The sequence below is a fragment of the Thyridium curvatum genome (assembly GCF_004353045.1).
Source record: "Thyridium curvatum strain D216 chromosome Unknown NODE_28_length_411853_cov_82.906025, whole genome shotgun sequence".
Lineage (NCBI taxonomy): Eukaryota > Fungi > Ascomycota > Sordariomycetes > Thyridiales > Thyridiaceae > Thyridium > Thyridium curvatum.
Window position 1 is genome coordinate 116365 of NW_022156783.1, and position 21111 is coordinate 137475.

At 54.9% G+C, this 21111-nt stretch overlaps 7 protein-coding genes across 7 annotated transcripts; 5 read left to right on the forward strand and 2 right to left on the reverse strand.

Moving 5' to 3' along the window:
- Positions 1 to 323: 323 nt before the first annotated feature.
- E0L32_005389 (uncharacterized protein) lies at positions 324 to 1028 on the forward strand (the record flags this gene model as incomplete). The annotated part of the gene is made up of 1 exon (XM_031139906.1): positions 324 to 1028. One exon carries the CDS (start codon positions 324 to 326, stop codon positions 1026 to 1028), a length of 705 nt encoding a protein of 234 aa, XP_030996136.1.
- Positions 1029 to 2389: 1361 nt separating this feature from the next.
- Positions 2390 to 3795, forward strand: E0L32_005390 (uncharacterized protein; the record flags this gene model as incomplete). Its single annotated transcript, XM_031139907.1, has 2 exons — positions 2390 to 3646; positions 3712 to 3795. 2 exons carry the CDS (start codon positions 2390 to 2392, stop codon positions 3793 to 3795), a joined length of 1341 nt encoding a protein of 446 aa, XP_030996137.1.
- A 1983-nt stretch (positions 3796 to 5778) lies between these two features.
- Positions 5779 to 8007, forward strand: E0L32_005391 (uncharacterized protein; the record flags this gene model as incomplete). The annotated part of the gene is made up of 2 exons (XM_031139908.1): positions 5779 to 6467; positions 6522 to 8007. 2 exons carry the CDS (start codon positions 5779 to 5781, stop codon positions 8005 to 8007), a joined length of 2175 nt encoding a protein of 724 aa, XP_030996138.1.
- A 1454-nt stretch (positions 8008 to 9461) lies between these two features.
- Positions 9462 to 11058, forward strand: E0L32_005392 (uncharacterized protein; the record flags this gene model as incomplete). The annotated part of the gene is made up of 4 exons (XM_031139909.1): positions 9462 to 9660; positions 9713 to 9730; positions 9807 to 10089; positions 10146 to 11058. 4 exons carry the CDS (start codon positions 9462 to 9464, stop codon positions 11056 to 11058), a joined length of 1413 nt encoding a protein of 470 aa, XP_030996139.1.
- A 2888-nt stretch (positions 11059 to 13946) lies between these two features.
- On the forward strand, positions 13947 to 16709 carry E0L32_005393 (uncharacterized protein; the record flags this gene model as incomplete). Its single annotated transcript, XM_031139910.1, has 2 exons — positions 13947 to 14069; positions 14142 to 16709. 2 exons carry the CDS (start codon positions 13947 to 13949, stop codon positions 16707 to 16709), a joined length of 2691 nt encoding a protein of 896 aa, XP_030996140.1.
- A 581-nt stretch (positions 16710 to 17290) lies between these two features.
- Positions 17291 to 18706, reverse strand: E0L32_005394 (uncharacterized protein; the record flags this gene model as incomplete). The annotated part of the gene is made up of 1 exon (XM_031139911.1): positions 17291 to 18706. The coding sequence occupies one exon, from the start codon at positions 18704 to 18706 to the stop codon at positions 17291 to 17293; it is 1416 nt and encodes a 471-aa protein (XP_030996141.1).
- Positions 18707 to 19309: 603 nt separating this feature from the next.
- On the reverse strand, positions 19310 to 21108 carry E0L32_005395 (uncharacterized protein; the record flags this gene model as incomplete). Its single annotated transcript, XM_031139912.1, has 2 exons — positions 19310 to 20055; positions 20118 to 21108. 2 exons carry the CDS (start codon positions 21106 to 21108, stop codon positions 19310 to 19312), a joined length of 1737 nt encoding a protein of 578 aa, XP_030996142.1.
- Between the last annotated feature and the right edge of the window lie 3 nt (positions 21109 to 21111).

Genomic DNA, 21111 nt, shown 5'->3' on the forward strand with positions numbered 1-21111 from the left:
GTGATTGATGCTAGGCTGAACCTGGAAGCTTCCAGTGGCCCTTGTTTTTCCGACCACCACCAAAAAGGGGCCCCACAGCCCACGTAAATAGTGGAGTTAACGCCCAACGCCAAGCTTAATAATTCGCTAGGGCGCTGGAGAGCTCCAGCTTCACGCAGCAATCACACATCCGATAACAGCTGGAGGTTCAGTCCAGACACCTAGAGGGGCCAATTGACTCATCCATGTGCGTGTAAATGGGAGCTTCATGGAGGAGGCTTTCATAACAAGACAGACTCGAATGGGCACCTCCGACAGCACGTCTCTTTGAACTCATACCCACAATGAATCCAGCTGATTTCAGGATCTTCACCACTTTTCGATACGATCCAGAGCTCAGTCAAGTCCACAATAAGGATGGACTTGGCCATGCTGGATGGAATTATGACAACTCATCGCCAATCTACATGCTGGACTACCACCGGGACCGCCTCTTACGAGCTGCTACTTACTGGAAGTGGGAGGCTGCAATCACTGCCTTAGCTGGCGATGCTGGGCTAGACGGACTCCAGAACTACATCCTCCAGCACGCTGGCGACGCGGAAAAGCCTATGCGGATGAGGCTTGTTGTCGACGAGCAAGGAAGCTTTGAGCATGTAACTGCCCCTACATACAATGTAGCTCTGAGCAACTTGTTTCCCGTCGACCTCCCACCGCCAGGACAAAGTAATGAAGCGTCGAAGCGTCCCGAATTTGTAGTCTATGTCGACAGAGGCAAAACCCTGTCGTCCGAGTTCACGCACTTCAAAACCACCAATCGATCTATGTATGAGGCAGCCAGGGAGCGATTCAACATCCAGCTACCAGATTCAAAAGAAGTGCTTACGATCAACGAGGCCAATAATACCATCATGGAAGGGAGTACTACCACACCTTATTTTTGGAGAAATGGCAGGTGGGTAACTCCGCCCGTGGCTCCTCGGTACAGTGCCGGCAGTGATAGCGGAGGCAATGACGGGACTACCCGTCGATGGGCACTCGAACAGTAAGCATTGACAGATCTTTGGGTTGGTTTATTTACATGCTGATTGCTCTCTTATTCGTCCAGCAACGTGGCGGTAGAAGAGGTGGTTTCTGTAGACTCCGTTGTGGATGGTGAGGAGTGCTGGTTAAGCAACGCCGTCAAAGGCTTCATATTCGGGAGGATCAAGCTTTGAATGCAGTTTCTTCACTGTCGCTCTATCTCTCTCTTTTCTTTTCTTCTTTACTATCTCCTTGTTTTATCTTGCATCATTTTCGTTGGGATAGAATACAACATGACCTTCCAAGGTGCAAGTGTTGGCTTGCAAAACACCCAATCAATGGTCCCATAGCGCAGATCCGCAAAGTCGGAATGAAAGCCGCTTTCCAACTGAAATCAGTTTAGACAACTTTGGAGATGTGATTTGACTACCGAATTATGCTGTATGACGCAGACGATCAGCTGGAGGCATTAGCTGCGGTGATACAATCTAGATGTCAAGCAGTCGGCCCTGGTCATTTTGTGACTCCGTATGTATCACTTAAGAGGTGTAGACCGCACCTTTCATCCCGCGTGCGCTGTGGTCATGACGAGAATACAACGCAGCACTCGCCACTATTGCAATAGGAAGAGCGTTATCGGTTGCGATCATGGGTCGAGGGATGCTGGAAGTATTAGAATGCAGGTACTGAATAGCCAAGAAATGGAGGCTGGAAAGCTTGTTTCCTTGCCGATCGGCAGTCGTCACTTTCGTTCATGGCCAGCCATCCCCACGTCGTCGGTCACAAGAGGTGAGGAGCACGCACCGAGTGCCCCCACATGTCGACCTTATCCCATGAGCCGAGAATGATGTTCGATTTGTCTCGTGGATCAATCATCTCTCGCTGTGCCTATCTTCCCACCTGCCGAGCATATCGACTAGGGCGTTTGAGGAAGCTGGACTCGCGCTGTCGTTTCGTGGCGGCTAGGAGATCCCAACCGGCACTGGATTTGTGAACCCGGTATCAAACAAGTTGGTGTGCCATATCTCGTGGCACATATTGAAACTACATCATTGTGGCTCACGAGACGCGCAATCACTTTTTATGAAGAAAAAGACAACCAAAACCAGGCTGGCCCATGTTTGATACAGGTGGTGTCGTCAGGCTGCTCAACCTTCCTAAAACGGTGTCGTTTACGAGGTTATAAGTCGAAGTTGCCTCCCTGCCAAAGCCCGCTACTTCCTTCCGACTTATCTCATTTCACCCCGTCAACACCTTCAGATCAGGTCTCTTCTTTTCGAAATCAAATCCAAGCCTTTAGGTTCATTGGAAAATCTCTCGGACCAGTTTCATACGATCCTCCTCTTCTCGCCAGATACCCATCTCGCATTCACTAAGGCCAACAGTCATGGATTCCATCTACTCGGCCCAGAACAAGCTTAGGCAGGACTTGGGCCTGACCAAAGTCATCGCAGTCCCCAACAAGAACTACAAACCTCACGGCACCAAGTCCTATGTCTATCTGCTCAACCGATTCGGCTTCGAGCCCACCAAGCCCGGTCCATATGGCCATGTCAACCGCATCCACCAGCGAGGACTTGCCAACCAGAAAGTGGCTGTCGGCGGACGCGTGAGCATGAAAAGGGTTCTCGTCAAGAAGGACGGACCTGATGGCGAGTATCAGGGCGAGGTCACCGCTGAAGATGTCCAGAATGATTCCATGTACCTTTGCGAGGTTGAGATCGGTGAGCCAGCGCAGACAGTCAGGCTTGACTTTGATACCGGCTCATCGGATCTCTGGGTCTTCTCCCCCAAGCTTGACACTCAACTCCAGCAGAACCACAACATCTATGACCCCAGCAAGTCCTCCACGTTCAAGACCTCCGACGACCAGACATGGCAGATATCGTATGGTGACGGCAGCTCGGCTTCTGGTGAGGTTGGGTATGATACCGTGACCATCGGTGGCCTCAAGATCCAGAACCAAGCTGTCGAGATGGCCGACAAGCTTGCCGACCAGTTCGCTCAAGGCACCGGCGACGGCCTTTTGGGTCTCGCGTTCCCGGCGATCAACACCATCAAAAAGAATGGACAGCCAGACCCACAGAACACACCGGTTGCCAACATGATCTCGCAAGAGGACATTCCCAAGGAGGCTGAGCTATTCACGTCCGCGTTCTTCAGTTCTCGGGACCAGGATGCCAAGTCGTTCTATACCTTTGGTTACATCGACCAGGATCTCGTCAAGTCTTCGGGCCAGGATGTTGTATGGACTGACGTCGACAACTCTCAAGGCTTCTGGATGCTCCCATCCACCTCTGCCACTATCAACGGCGACAAGATTGCCCTCGCTGGCAACAAGGCCATTGCAGACACTGGCACCACTCTTGCTCTTGTTTCCGACGAGGTCTGCGAGGCTTTGTACAAGCAGATCCCGGGAGCCAAGTACGATGCCCAGCAACAGGGATATGTCTTCCCCACGAGCGTCACGAACGATCAGCTCCCAGAGTTCTCTGTTGCCATCGGCGCCCATGAGTTCGTCATACAGAAGGAAGACCTGGCATTTGCCCAGGCGGACGCCCAGCACTGGTATGGCGGAGTCCAGTCGCGGGGAGACAATCCCTTTGACATCCTTGGCGACACGTTCCTGAAGTCCGTCTACGCTGTAAGTTGTCTCTTCAGGCCAATCGGAAAACACTCACACAGACGAAACTAACACTCTGTTACCAGATTTGGGATCAAGGAAACAATCGATTCGGATGCGTTCCCAAGATCGAGAAGACACAGAATCTGGGGACGAGCACTTCTGTCTAGATGTGATGTGTTGAAACGATTTACACTTGCAATTCTTGCTGTTTGTGTTGCTTTTGCGCTCTTTGGTCTTCCAGCCGGCAACAGCGGTTCGTGGATGGACAGGGGACGTCTGAGAGGCGCCAGATTCGCGTACGCGCAGATACATCCATAGAGTAGAAACAATGCTGGACGATATGTGCTTACTTGAGCCACTGCTGTGAGTACTCTGCAGGCCTGCCTCGGTACGACAGAGCTCGCCCTGTCTGGCTTGCTGCGCGGGATTGTTTTCACTGCGCGTGGCTGCATGTCGGATTATGCACGTCGGGAACCACTCGTTGCTTGCTTCGCCTGCAGCAACCGTGTTTCAACAGACAGCACAATGGATCAAAAGTGCAGTCCCAAGCGACCCACGGATACTCAGGAATCACACCTCCGTGCGTCCCGCTGAGAGGGTGGCCGAATATCACCCATCACTGAGGGGGGGCCGCTGAATGGCAAGAGCGGGAGCAGGAGGAGCAAAGCTCGAGCGATCGAAGCTCCGTGCGACTTGGGGATGACATCGGGGAGTCTTATCTGGAATAGCTCTGTGGAAGGGTGAGATGCTTGGTGGTGGGCTGGGGGTAGCTCCATCCCCATCCTGTCTCAGAGCCGAAATGTTTTATGCCAACTGTAAATGCATGGATGCACAAAGTTGGCCCAGTGGCCCCAGTCAGCATGTTCCAGCCAGCACTGGAGACGGCTCCGGCCCCATTGGCTTCAGCAAATCTTCCAGATTCCCCTCCCCACTCCATCACAGCTGGGATGAGCATTTTAGCTGCCAAATCCCAGTCACCGTCCCGCTCCGGAAGCCCCAAAAGCCCATCCGGTGGCCAGCCCTGGAGCCCAAAGCACCGCACGCGCGTGAGCCTAGACCTGATCAGAGGAGAAATTAGCCGGAAGGGTACTGGCAGACGAGACCGCAGTAGGCAAGACACAGGCTGCCAGGTGGTGCCGCATAAACCATTCACTCGGGGAAGCAAGCAGAGGCATAACAAGCAGCCAGCAAGCTGGAGGCCAGCACCCGGCAGCATTATCTCCAGTACCTAACCTAGTAGTAATCAGCATTAGCAAGACAACAGCAGCAGCAGCAGCAACAGCAGTAGTGGCACGCAGCCAGCATGCGCGGGTTAGTGCATGCCTGGGATCATTTGATCCGTGTCTTCATGATGGTCTTACCAACGTTAGGTACCAGACTCGACTCCGTACCGGCTACTCACACTCCAGTCCCCACTAACTCACCACCACTACACACTACCGCTCCCACTGCATCCATCCGTGGACCTCCTCCTCTCGCTCTCTCCACCTTTTGCCTCTTTTTGCACTAACTTGCTCCCTCCTCACTGGCCAGCAAAAAAATCAACACGCCTGGTGTCTCTTGACAATCCTCGCTGGCCTAATTCGGCCTTCCTCCCCAACCCCATCCTAGCAAAATCGCCAACATCACCTCCGTCTCGACCCTCGTTTTCCACCTTTCCTTCTCCTGGCATCCCGGAAACTTTGGTTTCTGCAAGGTCAGGACTCTTTAATCCTCTTCTTTGCTTTGTTTGATTCGTAATTCAAGGAGCCGATTCGCATCTTGTTCCCTGCACCCGGTGCTGCTTGGTCTGTGAGGTCATCTCTCATCACAGCTCTTCTTCACCTTTGCACCTTGGCCTTTTTGTTATCGCCCGCAACTGCAGTTTGCCTGTCTTTCCCCTGTTCTTGTCATTCCAGAACTATTATATACGAGCAGGAAAAGCATCAAGGAAGAAAAAGGACCTTTCTCGCTCACTCAGTTGTCGTGTACCGCAGAGCGGTTCCTCGTTGATATTTCCCGGCTTCGAGCTCAAAGGAAGACAACCGACGCCATCCACCGCATGACATCGTCTCGTTGAGTCTTCGACCGCTGCCTCGCAGTTACCTTCCGCCCAGCCCTCTCGCCGGGGTCTTTCTTGCATATTTGTCGATTCTTCCGACGACGTAATAATGGCCACTGCGGCCACAGCACCAGTCCTGCACAGACGCAGGAAACTCATCGGTCGACGCCGACGGGTAGAGGACGAGGGAGAAGAGGAAGGACCCGATGCTATCGACCAGCTCGACGACGACTCACTTACGGAAGGGTCCATAGCTAGCGACGATCATGACCTGGCCGATGACAGCGACACTAGCAATGTTGAAGAGGCGTCTCCAAAGTCGCTCCCGGCAAGAAATACCGCCAGTCAAGAAGCTAAGAGATCAAGGACTCGAAAGCCAATCTGGACCCCCACAAACGAAGATGCCTCGGGCCAGGCTACCCAGACGGCGGTGACGGATACCGAGATCATGCTAAACGGGCTCTCGATTGCGGACAAGTCCGAGTCTGTTCAAGAAATCAACTTTGACGATATCGACACAGTTCCAGCGAAGCCTGCAGCACCCATCGTCGTAAGCTCAGCTTCTGCACCGCAGCCTCCAAAGCAAGAAGCAAGATTCGATCGGTCGCGGCGAGAACATGACGAGTATCGCCGTAAGAGGGACGAGGATCCCGCGTTCGTCCCAAACCGAGGGGCCTTCTTCATGCATGACCACCGAGCCCCTGGCCCCTCCGCCAATGGCTTCCGCCCGTATGGCAGAGGTGGCCGTGGCGGGCGAGGAGGTCGAGGAGGCATCGGAGGCCCCTTTGCACCTTTTCAGTAAGTCCTCCTCTATCCTGCTCCACTTTGCTTCATCGTCTGACCGCGGTATAGCCAATTCCAACCGCCCGCCGATCCTACGACGAATGCCCCCTGGGCCCACGATATGCACGAAGCCGTAGCTGGTCCGTACCCCAGAGGTGGTCGGCATATGATGCATGGTGAAGGGCCACCGAACGGCAACGGCATGATACCCACCTGCCCGTCCAACCCCACCCCGATAAACCGGACGTTGTCGACGGAGAAGCTTCTTGGCAATGTCCAGCTTAGGCTGTTCTTCCCGGGACTCAAGGCTCCAACCATCATCCCTGGCATCCCGTGCAAGCAGTACACCAAGCTGCCCGATCACCGGCCGCCCCTCCGTCGCGACAAACCGGTCCGGATATCTCTACCCCATCATCCTCCCCGCTATATCTTCCCTGCCAGTGACCGATCCTTCATCTTCATCCCTCGAGCCATGCGTCCGAATCAACAACGTGTTCGGGGTAAGCCCAGGTCTGCCTTGGGCTCCGTGTCAGGCTTCTCTCGAAGAACAAGCATATACGGCGGCGCTGGAGGCAGTTTCTATGGAGGAAGCGTCTACACTCCCAGTGTTGCCATGTCTCGCCGCTCATCCATTGCGCCAGACATGGGTCGCGACTTCCTCATATCACCCGCAGGCTCGGCTATCTCGCGGCCACCCATGCCCGTTGATCCGTCCCGACCTGTTGTTCGCCTCCCTCCTGCTGCTCTTCCCTTGGAGCAGGGACTGGCGCAAGCTCCTTTCCCTCCTACGGAAGCTTTCATGCCCCAGCCCGAGGGACTGATGGGAGCGCCGGAGACGTCAATCACCGAGCTCCCTCAACCTCAAACACATCCTCTTCCCCAGAAGCCACTCTTCCAGGAGAATAGGACGATGCCCCTCGAGATGCATCAGCCCAAACCCCAAAAGGCACCTCTCAAGATTGATTCCATCGAATCACCAACCATGTCGATGAACCCAGCACCTCAATCCTTCCAGCAGGCTTTCCATCAGCAGGTTCCCGTGCAGGTTGCCAATGGTTACATGCACGAGGGCCACAGCCGGAACCCTTCGTACCCTTCCCACACGACTGGCACACCGCTATCGCAGATTCCCGAACGAGCCATCCATGCCGCACCGTTCCAGCCCAACCAGTTCACGCAGCAGAACTACTACAACCAACCTTACCAGATGGTGCAGCAGCCGCAGCAACAGCCCGGCTTCTACTATCCACCCTCCTACAACGCGCCGTCTGCTGCAGCTCCTGCCTTCGTGCCTGGGTCTCAGCCACAGCACCCGCCTGAGGTTGCAAACAACAACCAGGCCCATGGCCAGCCAGGAACGGCTCAGAACCTTATTGCCCAAGAGGCAAACGGCATGGTCTATTACTATGACGCAGCTCAGATCAACTACCCGCCTTACTCCGCACCGCAAACCTATGGCCCCGGCGTGGTCGGCATGGGCGGTATGATGACTCCCAGTCCCGATGCGTTCTACTACCCTCAAGCTGGGCCTGGTAGTTACTACTATCCCCAGTAGTACTGAGAAAATGTCGGCTCTTACAGGGTCACACTCCTAACTCTCTTGAACCCCCTATCCTACTTTATTACCTTTAATCACACACTTTTGCATTCTTCAAGGGGTTGTCTACCCCCTCCTAACCCTTATTGGGCGGGAACACTACATCATCAAGACTTACTCAAGTCGCCGTGCTTCGTTGAGACGCATTTTCGAGCTCGCTAGAGTTTGCGGGTTGTTGGGCCATCAATGGAGTAAGGGTTCGGGTTATTCCGTGTGCAGCCATCTTTTCGTTATTCCTAGGGATTGGATTGCCATTGGTTCGGTCTCCCTCCACTGCCCCTAGCTTTATACGTTTTTTTCACGTGTCTAGGATTGTGGGATGGTCGCTGTGTGTGTATTGCTTTGTGTGCTGGAGCTTGAGCTGGGGGGAAAAAGGCGTTGGTCGTCGAAAAGGCTTGAGGTAGCGGGCTGGAAGCCAAGTGCGAGAGGTGTCTGGATGGTTGCAGTAGCTTGCCGCAGTTCAGGATTTTGCTCTGCGTTATCATCAAGCGGGTACGGGGGGAGTGCTCGAAATGCATTGTTCTTTGTGGATAGCTGGAAATTGACTAGACGTACTTGGTACTGGGAGGCCAAGTCTCCAGACGAAAACTTAGACGGCATCCTCCAAATTCAATGAATGTATGCCTACCTGCGCTGGCCCTGTCCTCTCCATCATGTGAAGACGAGCATGACATTGTGGAGAAGCCTCGTCGAACAAGCCATGGAATGAGCGCTAGCATACGATATCGAGTGGATGTCTGAATTCTAGCTACTTTCCAGGATTCCATACCCATTAGCATGCGGTGATGGTCGATGGTGGCGGTGACGTGACGTCTTTCTCTACTCCACCGGAGTTTACGTTTTAGGCGATTCCGCTAAGGACACACTTCTTTCGGTGCGACCAAGTCTACAAGGCTCCCTGAGATCACTACCACCCCTGGAATGGTGACTCGAGGGCCTTGTTCTGAAAACTCCATCGTGGCTGAGTTGATTACGTTCGTTTAATTACACTCTCGCTCTAGAGCTCGCTATTAATACGATCTGGACACGTTCACAGGACGCCTTCCGGTTTGGGTAGGCGCACACGACAGCGCGGGGAAGCAAGATCTTCGGGCGTTTCTGTCCAGTGTGCTCCGCCTGCACCGGGGTTTTATATCATTGAGCCCAATTCGTCGTTGGAATTGGCTCATGAGAATCCACGACACTTGACCGAGATCTTGAGTTCACATATTGACGGACAATATTCCTCACACGGTGAACCTCCAGGTTGCATCGACTCCCGACATCATTCAATCATTCTGGCTGTTCATCACTCGTTTTCAATCCCAAGTACAAGCCCCTTGCCGTAATCCTTGCCATAACCCTCGCCATATACCAACGGTATCTGATCTCTAGACAATTCCCATCGGTAGACGTTATCGCACCCGGCTTCAATGGAGAACGGCACCAGCGGCAATGGCGCTACCAACGGACGCGGCATCTGTGTTTTCTCAGGGGGCACGGCGGCGAATTTCCTGGTCGATGTCTTCAACAAGATCGTGGAAAGGCGAGAGTGCAACCTCAATTACATCATACCCATCAGCGACAATGGCGGGAGCTCATCGGAGCTGATCCGAGTGTTCGGAGGGCCGAGTATGTGATGCCTCGCCATTCTCCACACGTAAACATGCTTACATGATCACAGGTGTTGGCGATATCAGGAGTGAGTCTTGATGCCATTGCTACACTGTTTTGCTTACTATATGTGTCAGAGTACTGACATACTGTCGCATGGAAAGGTCGTCTCGTTCGGTTGATTCCTGCTCACGAGGACAACGAGGAGATGACGGCACTCAAGACGCTCTTCGAGCACAGATTGTGCAAGGACCCTAATAAGGCTAGAGTCGAGTGGCTTGATATTGTCGAGGCCAGGCATCTCTTATGGACCTTCATATCTAGCTCCAAGCGTGAGCTGATTCGGTCTGTACTGAACTCACTGAACCTCGAGATTGTGAAGAGGGCTCGGCCAACGTCCGTCTTCAACTTTGCCGAGGCAAGTGTGGGAAACCTCTTTCTGACCGGGTAAGTCTCTACAATGATCTGACAATGCTTACCCTCATTGACCCCAAATACTACAGAGCACGTCTCTTCACTGGATCTTTTGAAGCCGGTATCTACTTGCTCTCGATGATCTGCTCCATCCCACCTACCGTAGCAGTCTTGCCAGCCATCAACTCCAACTTCACCCACCATATTTCAGCAGGCCTCGTCGATGGCACGCTTATCGCGGGCCAAGTTGCCATCTCGCATCCCTCAGCACCAACGTCCCTTCCGGACAACTCACTACCTGCAGATGCACAGCAACACGCAGCGCCGGGGAAAGCTCACCCGAGACGAGCAGAGCTTCTGACTGAGGCCCATGATCGCATTGAAGATGCGAATCTGCCTGGCTCCCTGCCAGTCCTGCGCCGTCAGCATATCACCTTCAGCAAGGACGACGAGGAAGACCTGCCGGCGCGGATCGATAGGATCTGGTACATCAACCCTTACGGGCACGAGATCTGGCCGGTGGCCAACCCCAAGATCCTCGAAGCGCTGGCCAAGGCGGACACCGTTGTCTACAGCATCGGCAGTCTGTACACCAGCATCATCCCTAGTCTCATCCTGCGCGGCGTCGGCGCCGCCATCGCCTCTGACGAGCCCGGCTCGAGGCGCAAGAAGGTCCTGATCCTGAACAGCAAGATCGACAGGGAGACGGGGCCCAAGAGCCAGGCGATGACGGCGGTGGACTTTGTACGGGCCCTGACGCGGGCGGCCAGGGAGAGCCAATCGGATTTCACCGAGGGCGCGGGTGATTCGGAGGCCGGGAGGTACGTGACGCACCTGATCTACCTCGACGGAGAGGGGACGCCGGTCGTGGACAGCGAGGCGCTCGGCAGGATGGGGATCAGGTGCGTGAGGGTCGAAGGGCGGTGGGACGAGAAGGGCAAGATCGTGAGGTATGAGGAGGAGGTATTGACCAAGGCCCTGGATGGGATTATACAAGAGTAGAGAATCTCGATTGCGTTGGGGAGACGGGCCGTTCGGCTTTTACATGGGGGGGCGAGGGGGCGAGAACGGGCGTCCCGGACGAACGAAGGGCCGGGTTGGTAAGATAGATGTAGATGTTAGGCTACGGCGTTGTTACGAGTATTAGAGTATCGAGCCAGGTATTCCTTGTTCTTTACTCCAGCTGATGTCTCGTGTTTGCTTTTCTGACTTGCTTGCTGGTTACTCAGTACCACCGTGGCTACAAGTACGTGTCACTGCTGGAGCCTGACCAGAACGCCTCGCCACCGCCTTTTTGGGATTCCGACTAGAATATTCTTCGCCCGTCACTATTTGAAATACGCTCTGGAGAGGTACGTCAGGAGTCGCGGAGCCACGAGGACCGACATGACATGGCTTGGTCGCCAACGGGGTATGTTCTGCCAGGCACCAAAACCCCAACATTCAGTGTAATCGGATGGCTGTGAGATACCCGGTGCGTGTGTGTGACAAACTAACGGAGCCGAAACGAGCATCTCGGGGACAAAAAAATCAGCCGTTGTAGGTGTGTGATCTTGGTAGCTTAGATCTCGGACCTGCAAGGGGTTGCACATAGCATAGCTCGGTGAAAGTGTGAATGGTTGGTCCGAGATGAAGCTGATACCTGCTCTCGCTCCGCACGAAGAGGCAGCCACGAAGATGTTACACCTTTGATTTGAGATCTGACGACATACATGTGTGTAAGCTAAGTGTTGAACGCAGCAGAATGGCTCTTCAAACTTGGAGAGTCTTGACGGCATTCCCACCGATGCAGCGTCTGGGTACGAGCACAGATATATATTGGGGGCATAACACAGTACTACCGTGTACAGTACATGACATGACAGACTACAGACCTGTGCATTCTCGTGCCGCGGCAGACCATACATCAATCGCACCGGACCCCTTGAGCGGCCGCGAAAGCAAAAAAACACCTCCGTTCTGTCTGTCTGTGTGACAGAATAAAGTGTGGTGGTGTTGCCGGGGCTTATTAGATTTGATGAGCACCTTTTGCAATACTCCCGTCCCCCCGCCTTGTGATCGGCGTCGCTCGGGACCCAAACCCAGCGAGCCGTGGGATGACGATTAGTGGCTTGCTCTCCCTGGCTTGTTTTGCCATAAAGGCATATTTTGGGTGTCTTTCTTGACTCGTTGAAGCTTCCCTGGCAGCTCCGGGAGCTCTGCGAGCTCTGGGTGGGAATGAAGTTTGACCCTTGGAGCTGGAACCTTATTCCTTCCCAGTCCCAGAGAGCCAAAGGTGTGGGTAGATACCCTCAGTATTGAACAAGTAGGTATTGTATGCACTGCGAAGCAAGGGATGGACGAGCTACATGCGCAACGGGTTGAACAGCAGGACAGGGCCAGGTTGATCTGTGTAAGTACGTAGGACCGAGCGTGCCCTTCTTGGCCGTGGATCTAGCTAGGTAGACAGGACATATCATGGAAAAGGACTGTTAATTAGCCCTCGTTCACCGTTTACAGATGGCCAAGGTCCGTGAGTATTAGGTAGGATGACTTGAGCAACAGGAACTCTCTGTAGAATGCACCATATTCCACAACAGGAGGCGTCAATTTGTTGCCATCCGACTGGCTGTCCTGCATGATATGGAACAGGCCGATTGGCTGCCAGGCCTCGGTGCTTCAGGTATCCCAAGGGCGACGTAAGCGCAAACCCAAGTACGCGGCCAGGCATGCCTACCCAATTTAAGCCCTGTGGTCAAGAGGAACAAGGCGCAAGGCGATCAGAGATAATTAACTGCCTTTTTGCCGTCGTGGGCATGGTGGCATGGTGGACTGGAAGTACCGCCCATGGAGGACAAGACAGGGTGGGGTTTGCCATCTGGATCAATGATGATGTGCACGCGTACGTGACTGACTGACTGAAGAAGCCGACTGACTGACTACTGACTCTTGTCTTCCGTGTCGCCTCACCTCATCAAGCCATCCCGGGCTAAGTAGGCAGCGAAAGCTGGGCGTTTCTCACTAAGAGGACCCCCCGGCCGAGGGCCGCCCGCCCAAAGGACCCTTGATTGCGCAGGCCTCACAGCTGCCTGTCTGCTGCGTCTTGCCGCTTTGATCCCCAAAGACCGGACAGGGCAGACATCACCAGCAGTAATTTTACCTTTTTCAAGGAGTCTATCATTGCATCATCTAAGAAGGTGAAACTCATCTGCACCAGAAAGCTCGCTCTTTGGAGTCCTAGCAGTAAGTGCATTCTGCTATTCACCAAGTAGCGAGGTTCACCAGGCTCTAGCCGATGATCAAGAAGTACCAGACCCGGCCCCACCCCCATGAATCCAACGCACCCACTAACGAGACCCAGAGCAAAGCCTGGGTCCGCCCGACGCCCACTGCACACCCACCCGTGGACACCATCCACCCCCGACCGCCCTTCCAAGAGCCAGAGCAGCCACTCAAATCCCTGTTCTCCGTGGACGCATGACACAGCAAGCTTCACTCATCTTGCCATTATCTGCTCCTCTTCTTCGCCTTCCGCCTTCCACCCTCTTCTCACCTTCACCTCAGACCTCTCTTCTTCCAGCGCCTCAATCCTCCCTCTCCATCCATTTCCAGAGGCGATCAAGCAGGTCTTGTCTTCCATGCCTGCATTATTCATCTTTTAGCCACTCGAACACTGGTATTTAAATCCCAGCCAGGGACGCACCTCTCCTGCTCCCGCCTTATCTCTTAACGCCGACCGCCTCAGCTACGGTGACTTTAGAGTGGTAAGCTTTGGCCCCTTCTCCGCACTTAGTGAGGCAGCAGCGCCGCCAGAACCGGCGTCACTCAAAACCCACCATAGCCTCACCTTCCTCGCGAGCCATCACTGACATTTACATCACATCACAGCAACCCGCCTGCCAGCAGCAAGAATGGCGGCCCCTACGCCCACCACCCCAGATACCCTGATCAATCTCAAGGTCAACCATGACGGCGTCGTCAGGAAGTTCAAGCTTCCACTGCGAGATCTCGGTGCCAGCACTCTGGAAGACAAGGTACGTCATGCAGCTCGGTGGTCACTTTTCTGATGGCTCATGGTCCGGATACTGATAATATGTCGCATGCAGCTCCGGGCCATGCTTCACATCCCCCAGGACACCTTTGCTTTGATCGAGCGCTATTCCGACTCCCTCGCGACATACGTTACCCTGACCCCCGGTAACATCTCTGTCTACAAGCAACTCTATCGGGCTGCTAAGGCCAAGTCCAAGCTTAAGTTGCGAGTGACCACGATCCGAACGGCCCGAGTGCCCACCGTCACCACCCAGAGAGAGCCCCTTGCTCTTATTCCGTCACCGTTCCCGACCAAAGACTCGCAGCCCGAGGCTGAGGCTCGCAAGGTCGTGCCCAAGCCTGTGTCTCTCGAGGACGTCCCGGAGGCATCCAGCCCTGACAAGGTCAACACTGGTACCCAGGCCTTTGCCCCTCCTTCTGGACCCAGCGAGATGTCTTCGACCACGGTCGATAGTCCCCAAGCATCGGCCGAGTCCCCGCAGCCCGTTAAGCCCGCCATGGCTCGCCCAGGAATGACACGGCCTATCATCCAGCCCACTTCAAGCTTCCGCTCGTTGCCTATGCGACTTTCCAACCCTGCATGCCGTAGTGCTGCCCTGGAAGCTCGTCTGACCGAGAAGCGTGGTGCTCAGCCCGACACTACCGACGAGTCGGCAGCAGCTCTGAAGTCCCCCACTCCCTGGGCCGACCTTCCTCGACCTGGCTACGCCGTGTGCTGCAACAGCTGCGACGAGACAATTCCTGGAGCCCATTACCACTGTTCTACTTGTGATGATGGCGACTTTGATCTCTGCATCGACTGTGTTGACAAGGGCATCACATGCCACGATGCAAGCCACTGGCTGATCAAGCGGGCTATCAAGGACGGCTGCATCGTCAACAGCACCACCGAGAGGATCACTCCCAAGCCCAAGGTCTCGCTCCCAGCTGAGCCTGCGCAGATCGTCCCACCTGTGACCACAGCGCTCCCCATGTCGAACAATCGCAGCAGCGACTCTGTCCGTGTTGCACCCTCCATCAGCCACCTGCTCTACCAGTCGGATGTCGTACGCACATGCAACAACTGCATCTCGGAGATGGCCGAGGAAGAGTTTGTTCACTGCACTACCTGCTATGACTTTGACCTCTGCAAGGCGTGCTTTGAGAAGGACCAGCATGGCCACCACCCCAAGCATGCCTTTGTCCCGGCCATCCCCGGTACAGCTTTCAGTGCCGCCATCTCCAAGCGTCTCCCAGCCGGCCGAGATCGCGCTCACGCCGCCATCTGCGATAGCTGTGACAGCTTCATCGTTGGCGTCCGTTACAAGTGTCTGGACTGCCCTGATTGGGACTATTGCTCTCAGTGTCATGAGGACGCTGGGTTCATCCACCCCAACCACCGCTTCGTCCCGATCTATGAGCCTATCCAAGAGCCGAACTGTGTCCGCCTGCCCAGCAAGCCCACGCACATGGGTATCTGCTGCGATGGACCTCTGTGCATGGTCAGCAGCAAGGGAAGGCCTACGTACATCGTGGGCGACCGTTACAAGTGCGCTGTCTGCCACGACACCGATTTCTGCGCGAACTGCGAGGCTAGCCCGGCCAACACGCATAACAAGACTCATCCTCTGATCAAATTCAAGACTCCTGTTCGCCATGTCAGCGTCAGCACTCAGGGCGAGCATCAGAACGGCGAGCGCATGCCTGTCATGGGCGACCGACTTCCTCCTCAGGCTTCGACTACTTCTGTAGCCACAGAAACCTCTCCCACGGGCCAAGGAATTGCCATTGATTCTGTTCGCACTGTGGTTGACGTCAAGCCGACTGAGCCCGAGCCCGAGCCCAAGCCTGAGCTCGAGACTGAGAAGGTCGTTGAGCCAGTCCAGGAGAAGTCCCTCATGAACGACCTGGCTGCTGTCTTCGTTGAGGATACCATTACCGATGGCACTTGTATGGCTCCCAACCGCGGTTTTGAGCAGGCCTGGACCCTTCGAAACAACGGCATCGTTGCCTGGCCAGCCGGCACCCGCGTCAAGTACGTTGGCGGCGACTTCATGGGTCTCGTCGACCATTCTCAACCTATTGGTAACAAGGAGCTCACTGATGCCTCGGAGAGCACGCCTTGCTTGCAAAAGGTCGCTCCGGGCGAGTCCTACACCTTCTACGTGCTGCTGAAGTCCCCAGCCGTGCTGGGCAAACGCACTTCGTACTGGCGCTTGACTACTCCTGACGGTTTCCGGTTTGGCGACCGCCTCTGGTGCCATATTGTCGTCCAGTCCCAGGTGACCATGACGAGCATTGCTCCCAAGGAGGAGATCGCCGTCAAGGAAGAGCCCATGGAGCAGACCACAAAGTCCGTCCAGGAGGAGGATACACCTGCTAAGCCTGAGGAGTCTAGCCAGATGATCTTCCCTAAGCTTGACAAGGAGTCTCCCCTTTCGAGCATGCACGAAGGAGCTGCCATTGAGTCTGTTGCCGCCGACGTCGACGTCAACGAGGAGATTGATGACTTCGAAGATGATGATGAATGGGCTGAGGATGACTCTGCCGACGGCTTCCTGACGGATGAGGAGTACGACATTCTTGATGCCTCGGATGAGGAATACCTCGAGGATCAGCAGAAGAAGCTCCTCAAGAAGTAGGAGTGTGAGAGATTTGCTTTCTATCAAATGGCGCATGCGTTTTTCTTCTTTTGAGATGTTCATTTCTCCGGCAATCGGATAGGATAATGGACTGGATGGATGGAGTACATGCTTTTCTCTTGCTTTTCCTATCTGTGATCATTACTCGGACCGCGTTGTATTCATTTCCTAGTCTTTTCCTACTCCGAACGATCCACACTGCTCGCCCAATGCGATGATGGCAACAGGTTCTGTTGACCTCGTACATGATTCCGTACTAGACAGCATCGCCCTGTCTTTGAGGGTAGAGAAAGTCAAAAAGCGGTCACTCTCCTTTCATGATTCACATGTCAAACACAGTCAATTGATGTATCTCAGATTGCCAAACCAAGTCTAGTGAAATGTATCTCCTGTCGCTTTCAAGCTGGCTCTTGCTGATGTGTTATCAAGAGTGCTGTGCACGTAAAGAACAACTGTGATGAAGATCGTAGATAACATGAATTCGTCAGGGTATCTTCTACCAAGGGTACTAGAACAGAGTCACAATAAATTGCACCCAAGGCTGTTGTATGTATGTATACTCCAGCTCAGCATCCAACGCATCACTCGAAAGTCGTTTTCTTGCCCTGGGGAGCCACCGCAGCACCCGTAAGCCTGGCGACGTTGATGTCGTCCTGATACTGGATCTCCTTTTTGGGTTTACTTTCCTCGCGTGGCGCCTCCTGTTCTTGGTCCTGTCCCTCAGCTGCATCTTGCCGTCTCTTGGGATGACCACCGCTGTTGGCGGGCCTCTCCTTCTTGGCATCCTTGCCGAACCTCTTCTTGTATCTCGTCTGGTCGTCCTCTGCGAACTGGATCTTGAGCGGCCTGCCCCTCAGCATGTTGACCCACCACTTGCGCATCTTCGTCTTCTTGGGCGCCACCGGGGCTGCCGTAGCCTTTTTGGAGTCCTCCTCGCCTTCATCATCATCTTCTTCTTCTTCCTCATCAGCTGCTTCCCCTTCCTTCTTGTCCATAAAGTCCTCCTCGGTCTCGATCTCCTCCTTTATCCGCACGAAGCCCTTGACGGCCCAGGCGGCGCCGTCGGCCTCCTTGAACTTGACCCAGCCGTAGCCCTTGCACTTGCCCGTGTCCTCGAAGGTGGCCACTTTTACCCAGTCGATCTCGCCGCACTTTTCAAAGTGGGACCACAGGTCGTCTTCGGTCGTAGCGAAGCCCAGGTTGCCCACAAAGATCTTGCGGCTCGTGTTGGCGGCGGCGGCGGCGGCGGCAGTCTCTGCTGCATCACCACCGCCTTGCTCCTTGCCACCTGCTGCGGCGGCCGGGGCGGCGGGGCGGCCCTCGAAGGACTTGCTGTTCTTGATGAGCAGGCGGCGGCTGCCGAGCTCCGTCTCGGACAGGGCGATGGCGGCGATGCAGGCGTCGTAGGTGGCAAAGTCGACGTAGGCGAAGCCGCGGTTCTGCGGCGCCAGCTTGTCCGAGTGCTCGTTGTGCGGGCGGCGGCGGGGGTCGCTGGCCTTTTTCGCCGTCGGCAGGTTGACGCGCGTGATGCTCGCCTCGGGGATGGAGCCGCCCGAGGCGTCGACGAGCCACTTGAAGAGCTCCGGCCGGGTCAGCGTGAAGGGCAGGTTGCCGATCCAGACGCCGTGCACCTCTTCCTTCTCCGTCTTGTCGTCGTCGTCGCCGCCGTCCCCGTCCTGGTCCTTCGACCCCTTCTTCTTCTTGCCGCCCTTCTTCTGCTTGCGGTGCGCGCCGTCGGCCGGGTGCGCGGGCAGGTCGAGGTCGTCGTCCGGCCTGTCCTTGCCGGCGGCGGCGTCGTCGTCCGAGTCGGCGTTCTTGGAGGGCGGGAGGGGCTTGCCCTTCTTCAGGAGGCGCTTGGCGCGCTTGGAGGGGGGCTCGGGCAGGGAGACGTCGACCTCGAGCTCGGGGAGGGAGACCTTGCGCTTCTTGGAGGAGGAGGCGGGGGTGGTGGCGGTGGGCTCCGGGCTCGCGGCCGGGGAGCTCGAGTCTGCGGCCATTGCGGTCGGTGTGTGACTTGTGTGAGAAATGCGAACCAGGCCTAGACACGTCGATGTAACAGTCCTACTACGTATCAGATAGCTGGGTCTGCCGGAATGGAGTGGCTCAATCGCACATGGGAAAGGAAATGTGGTGGGTTCTTGTAAGAGAGGATGCTTCACCATATTTTCACGAAATTTTTCTGAGGGAGGAAGGGTCCTGATAGCAGATAAGGCAAGACTTTCGGCTCCACAGATGGGACTTTTTTGGGTCCAAGAATCACATACACACTAACAGCTAGTCAATTGCTCTTCAGCTAATCCTCCTAATACTTCACAGGTTGTAAGAATGTCCTTTCCATCGTCATCATGAGACTCCAGTCATTGCAAGCAATTGATACAATTCCCCTGTCCATCCTCCTGACCATGTCGATTCAACATCAATGAAATGAAAAAGGATGTTCCCGGCAGTTGTAGTGCTCTCGCAAACAGTCCACGCCGCCGTATGCCCATAGCAAAACCTCCCTTCTCTGTCACAAGTCTCTCTAGCAACATTCCATGTCGGTATGGACGTTCTCATCCGTGAAAGTCTGAAGAAAACAGTGTAAAAGGACACCCGGTCACCTAGGAGCGTTGAGAGAATCCCGTAGGGATGCCGGCTTGTCTCAGACGCTTCAACCATTGCAACTTGAGCTCGGCAGGGTTGTTCTGGAGCCGCTCGTACTGCTCCTTGCTGAACCAGACCTTCTTGAGCTTGTCGTACTGCTCCTGTGAGGTCGTGTACTGAGTCACAAGGTGATGGTCGCGGTAGAGACGGTCCAACGGGCTGCTGTCCCACTCACTGGCAGTTCTAACAATGACAGTCTTGGCTCGAGTCATGATAAGCCTGCGAAGGTCCGAGAATGCCTTTCCGTCCAGGAGGAGCAACTCATTGAACTCTCCCTGGTTTGGAAATTCTCGGAGCGAGGATTTGATCTTCACAATCAAGTCCTCCGTGACCTTAGCCTCCTTCTCGACCTCTCTGCACACCACGTCGGTGCCAGCTACTCCCATGAAGGCTCCCTGCAACTTGTAGAACTCCTTGAGCTGCTTCGTGGATTGAATATCCTTGAAAGGCTGCACAGTGACAACTCGGTGAACTCGCTGCTCTGAATACACCTTCCAGGGGGTGATAGTCTCCTTCCAACCAAATTGCGCACCCGTGGGGTCAAAGGCGATATCGAGTCCACCCGTTGTGGTCAGAAGCAGAACGGTATGGTTGTGGATCGAATTGAACGACTCCAGGACCTCGCCGTCTCCATATCCTGACTTGACGGGCCGCTCCATGTTCTTCGGGGCGAAGTTGACTATCTTGATCGACTTCACGGCACCTGAGACACTCAATTGTTAGCTCATCAAACGGTGATCCTGCCCATTCTTGTGATTCAATTACCAGAGAAGAACATGTCAAACACATCCTTGAATGTGGTCATGATGTTGTCGCATTCCATGGTCATCATGGTGGCAAGGCCAGCTTCGGTTGACGAGGCGGCGACCATCGGGAACGAGTGTAAGACGGGCTCGCCAGTGTAGCCAGTGTTTTTCGACTTGTACCTGGCGACGACAAAGTCCTTGGTCTCGGATATCTCGCTGATATCGTCTCCGCCGTAGACGTTCTTCAAGAAGCAGACGATGATTTCTTGAAGCAGGGAGGTCGCACGCTCCAGGCGCATCAAGTCCCGACAATCAGACTTGTGGCTCTTCCAGTCGGCAGCCTGACAAGCCTTGCCGCAGTAGCCGGTGCGGAAGATGGCATGGCCATCATGCTGGACGAGGCAGCCTGTGCAGGCTTGAGTTGCTCCGTCTTTTCCACAGTTGGCACAGGTGCGATGGGCATTGCCGGTGGGAAGATATGCGTGCGAAACAGGCGCTGTAGTCGGCTTTGCATCCTTGAGGGGCGAATTCTCGTCCTTCCTACCCAGCACGAGCCAGCGGTAGTAGGCCAGATGCTGTGCCTTCTTGTCGTCGCTGCTGACATCCGTAAGGGAGTCTCCCATCTTCATGCCCAAGCGGGCAAGAGCAAGGACAAAGTCTTTCGGCGGCTGGCCCATGGACACCTCCCTGGCAGTCTGTTCGAGGAACTTTGCATCCGAATCCGTTGGGTTGCCGCGGTCAATTGCTTTAACAAACCCCTTGAGAGCTGCTAGAAGTTCGGATTGAAGCATCATACAGCGGGACGCGCCTGGTTGCCCAGCTGCATCATTGTCCTGAGCCGCGTACATGACCAGATATGGATCGTCCTTGGGGTCGGGGAGACAACTGAAGAGAATTACAGATGCAGCCACGCCGTCTTCGGCCATCTTTTGGGCTCTCGAAGAGCCGCCCATGAAGTCTAGGAAGCGAGCGAGGTCACCACCCTCAAGTACATGAACGCGGGAACCCATGAT